General features: G+C 41.6%; 1 protein-coding gene across 1 annotated transcript; it reads right to left on the reverse strand.

Moving 5' to 3' along the window:
- Window positions 1–1964: 1964 nt before the first annotated feature.
- Window positions 1965–2902, reverse strand: LOC140191587 (Y-box-binding protein 1-like). The gene has a single exon (XM_072249148.1). It carries the CDS (start codon window positions 2900–2902, stop codon window positions 2066–2068), a length of 837 nt encoding a protein of 278 aa, XP_072105249.1. The 3' UTR covers window positions 1965–2065.
- Between the last annotated feature and the right edge of the window lie 1406 nt (window positions 2903–4308).

Genomic DNA, 4308 nt, shown 5'->3' on the forward strand with positions numbered 1-4308 from the left:
ATTAGCCTGCTTAATGTGGAGTCTTCCAAAACGGTGTTACTTGAATATTCTGTGCACTTTTCAATCTTATTTTAACTCTATCCCAACTTTTGTTGAGTGTGTTGCAGCCATCAAATTCTAAATTTGTGTATATTTACAAAATACAATTAAGTTGGTCAGTAAAACTATTGAAAATCTTTTCTTTGTACTTTTGTCAGTTAAATAAAGGTTCACGTGAATTAACATATCACAGATTGTTGTTTTTATTGCATTTTGGAAAATATCCCAACTTTTTTGGAAATGGGGCTTGTATATATATAATCTCAGGTTCTGGGGATTCCTCCATGGTGGTTGTAGAAGTTGACTCTGGGACTGCAGGAAGTGGTTCTGACAGCTCTGGAAACCTTTCTTCATGAACGTGTTGGTATCCCGAACGGTGCATGGCAAGCTTCACTGATCGGCGTGGATCATAATGTGTGAGCACAGTGTCTGACCATTTCCTTTACTTTTTAGAAAGTCACCTCACATTGCTTTGAATATTGCCATTTCTTTCTGATCTGTAGTATTAAGTTCAAGAGGTGGAACACCTTAGGCAGGTTTGACAGGAATTTTTAATACCTAATTGACAAATCCTAACAAGGACCACAATAGTGACACGTCCTTTGGCCTTAAGGCATCCACCAATACTTGAATTTTCTCAGCACACTTATGTAATCCTTGAGCATGAATGGTGTGACTACAATAAGTGGATGCTTGGTTTAAAAAATTCACACTTGTTGCATTATGATCCGAGCCCACAATATTCCAATCTTTTTAATACTCTCTTGAGATTTTGAAGATATTCCTTGTCATCTTTACCAGTAAAGTGTTATCATTAATACTGAGTGCCTGAGCAGCCTTGCAGCACCTGGTCCATAACTTTCTGCCAGGCTGCAGGTGCAGATGTTACTCCAAAAATAAGCCTATTATAGCAATAAAGCCCTTTCTGAGTGTTGATGGTGAGAAACACTGGACTTTTCTTCCATCTCCATCTGCAAGTAAGCCTCAGCTAAATCCACTTTGCTGGAGTGTTTGCCTCCAGAAAGTTTTGCAAAGATATCCTCTATCCTGGACATGGGGTATTGATCTACTTTCACTACTGGGTTGATGGTGACCTTAAAATCACCACATTTCCTGATAAACTCATTCTTCTTGGCTATTGGGATAACTGGTATTGCCCATAGACTCCACTCAGTCTTGGAAAGAATCCCTTCAGCCTCCATGCAATCTAGCTTACCAGCTACTTTATAAAGATGGTATAAGGAACCGAACAGGCTTTGTAAAACTTAGACGTGCCATTTTAATTTAACACTATTTCATCCTTGAGATGCTTTAGCTTTCCAATGCCATCCTTGAAAACTGCCGTGGCATCATCGGTACTTTTTTAAATTTGCTTTCAGTTGACTCTTTTTCAGGATTGTGGCATACAAATGGTGAATGGATCTCCAAAGAAATTGTATTTGTCTCAGCCGCTGATGACCTCATAATGCTGGCCCTCCTGTTTTACCACATAAAAACCCAATGTTGGTTGTTATATTTCTTGCTACAATGACATTCCCACCGGAGTTACCTTTTCTCCAGTATAAGTTCTTAGTTGGATATCTGCAGGTTTCAGTTCAGTATCTTTGAAATACCATTCAATCTCATTTTGTGGAATGACTGAAACAGCTGAGCCAGTGTCCAATTCCATTGTAATTAATTTGCCATTCATTTCTGGTGTAAGCCATATTGTTTGTCTGTTGTTAGGTTTTACAGTGTAAATCCCAAGGCTACTCAGTCCTGTGTCACTCTTATCATTATCAAATTTTTCATCAACAGCATACAAATTAGTGCTCTGTTTGAAACCATGGCTTGACTTTTTATCTTTTTCTCTTCCCTGTGCATCCCATTTATTTTTGTCCATGTAGTTTTGTCTGCCTGACGTGCTCTTTGTATGTATCCTACTTTGTTGCCAAACACATTGGCTGAGGATTCAAAGTATGTACATGCAAAAAAACTTCCCTGCAAAAGATTAAGTGTATGATTCTCAATGGAGGAAATGATTGGTTCAAGATTTACCTTGTGTGAAAGCTGTTCTGTTTGAATGGAATTGATTTTGTCCTCTGTTAGGTTTACCTTCTCCCCTGGCAACCTGGTTTTCATTTATTTCACCACCCTCAGCAGTTTCTCCCTGAGGTTGGTTGCTATATTGTGGGTGGCGACCATAGCGACGACGAACAAAGTAAGGTGGGTAACGCTGTCTTCTGTAAGGAGGGCGATGTTGCTGATCTTGATCATCTTGGTTTTCTCTATCTGTTGCTGTCTCTGCTCCATCTCCTTTCTCTCTATCTTCAATGTTCTGTTGGTAATTACCTGGTGGACCACAGCGGTGAGGGTTGTAGCAACGATAACAATTTCTATCCACGGTATATCGGCTTCCTTGGACTGGAACTCCTCCGGGACCAGTTACGTTTGCTGTGTCTGCACCCTTTTTGCCTTCCACTACATCGAACTCCACAGTTTTACCGTCTCCAACACTGTGGAGGTATTTCCGTGGGCTATTCATCTTTATAGCAGTCTGATGTACAAACACATCTTCCTTTGTATCATTCTTGTTGATGAATCCGTATCCATTTCGTACGTTGAACCACCTTACTGTTCCAAGAACCTTTGCTGCAATGACTTTCTTCTCCCCGGGGGATTTGGGTTTGTCTGGCTGTTGCCACTGCTGCTGTTGGGATTGCTGCTCCGTCTCAGCTTCGCTCATGGTGTTGACAGGCTGCGTGAGGTGGTTGTGGCTCGGGCCGGTCTGAGGTGGGGGCTCCTGCGCTCTCTCTGCTTCTTTCTTCTCTCTAATATAATTCCTTCCCACTTTTTCGTCTCCAGTTGCAGAAAAGCTCTGCATTTCATATTCTTTCCTTGTATTGTTGATCTAGTTTCTTCATCCTTTTCTGATACTCCTGCAAAGTGCCTTCCTGTAACTGCTGTAGCTGTCTTTTGAGAGATGTCAATTTCTCCTGGTACATCTGCTGTTTTACTTCCAGGTAGTCTTCATTATCCTGCTTATTGGCAATATCTGTCTCCCTTGCACCCTCTGTATCTTCATCCGAGTCATGGCCACGGATACTGCGTTCGTCCTCATTGTCGACGCTGTCTAGCTCCTCCTCATCATTGTAATAGTTGACAATGGGTGAGAGGAGAGCTGCGGACATCTTCCCTGCCGAGCTGCCCTCCTTTGTTGACACATCTAGTGCCTTGATGGTGTGCCAATCCAACTGGATTTTCCTGAGCCATTCATATCCCAGCAATGGTGGTCCTCCACTTTTCAGTACATAAAGGTTCAGTTGCTGTGTTTTACCTCCGTGGGTCACTGTCACTTTAATTTTGTCTTCGGGATGCACTTTCTGTCCTGTGTAAGTCTTCAACAGTAGCTTAGTTCGTTTCAGAGGTAAGTGCGAAAACAGTCGTTTGTAGTTGCATACAGTGATCACTGTTAAGGCTGAGCCTGTGTCCAACTCCATTTTCAGCCTCACGCCTGCCACTTGTGGAGTGATCCATATTACTCTTCGATCATCTGCCTCTTCCACGCTGTGAAGTTGCAGACAAGACAATTCACTTTTGTCTGAGTCATTTTCATCAGATTTGCTTTCTTTCATTTTGTGCACATTGTTGTATTTTCCTTTCTGGGGTTTCTTGTTTCTCTGTATTATGCCCTTTTCCTGCTGTTTACTAGCTTTGCATACTCTGCCAGTGTGGCCCTGTTTGCCACAATTTCAGCATTCTTTATCTTTAAACCATCAGGGTCATGTGACCTGTTCCCACAACGGTAACATTTCTTTCCTTCATTTCTGCGCAGTGACATTTTATTCGAAGCATATTCCAGAGATTTTTGTTGTATCTCTGAAGCACCTCGTGCGGCTATTTCTAATGATATTGAGATATTTAGCGCTTTCTCGAATGTAAGGTCTTTTTCACACAGGAGCTTCTTCTGTGTGGTTTCACAGTGCATGCCACACACTAACCTATCCCTCAATGCGTCTGATAGACCAGATCCAAATTGACAATGTTCTGATAATTTGCACGATTCAGCACAATATTCAGAAATGCTTTTATCTTTGCTCTGATTCTGTTTATGGAATTTAAATCTTTCAGCAATAACCAGCGGTTTGGGTTTAAATGTTGTTGGAGAGTGTCTAGTATTTGCTTGAACATTTTGTCATCTGGCTTTTCAGGGGCTAACAAGCTCCATAGCAGGCCGTATGTTTTCGCGCCCATTACACTAAGGCTACGTCCACACTAGACCAGATAATT

This window comes from Mobula birostris, chromosome 1 (assembly GCF_030028105.1).
Source record: "Mobula birostris isolate sMobBir1 chromosome 1, sMobBir1.hap1, whole genome shotgun sequence".
Lineage (NCBI taxonomy): Eukaryota > Metazoa > Chordata > Chondrichthyes > Myliobatiformes > Myliobatidae > Mobula > Mobula birostris.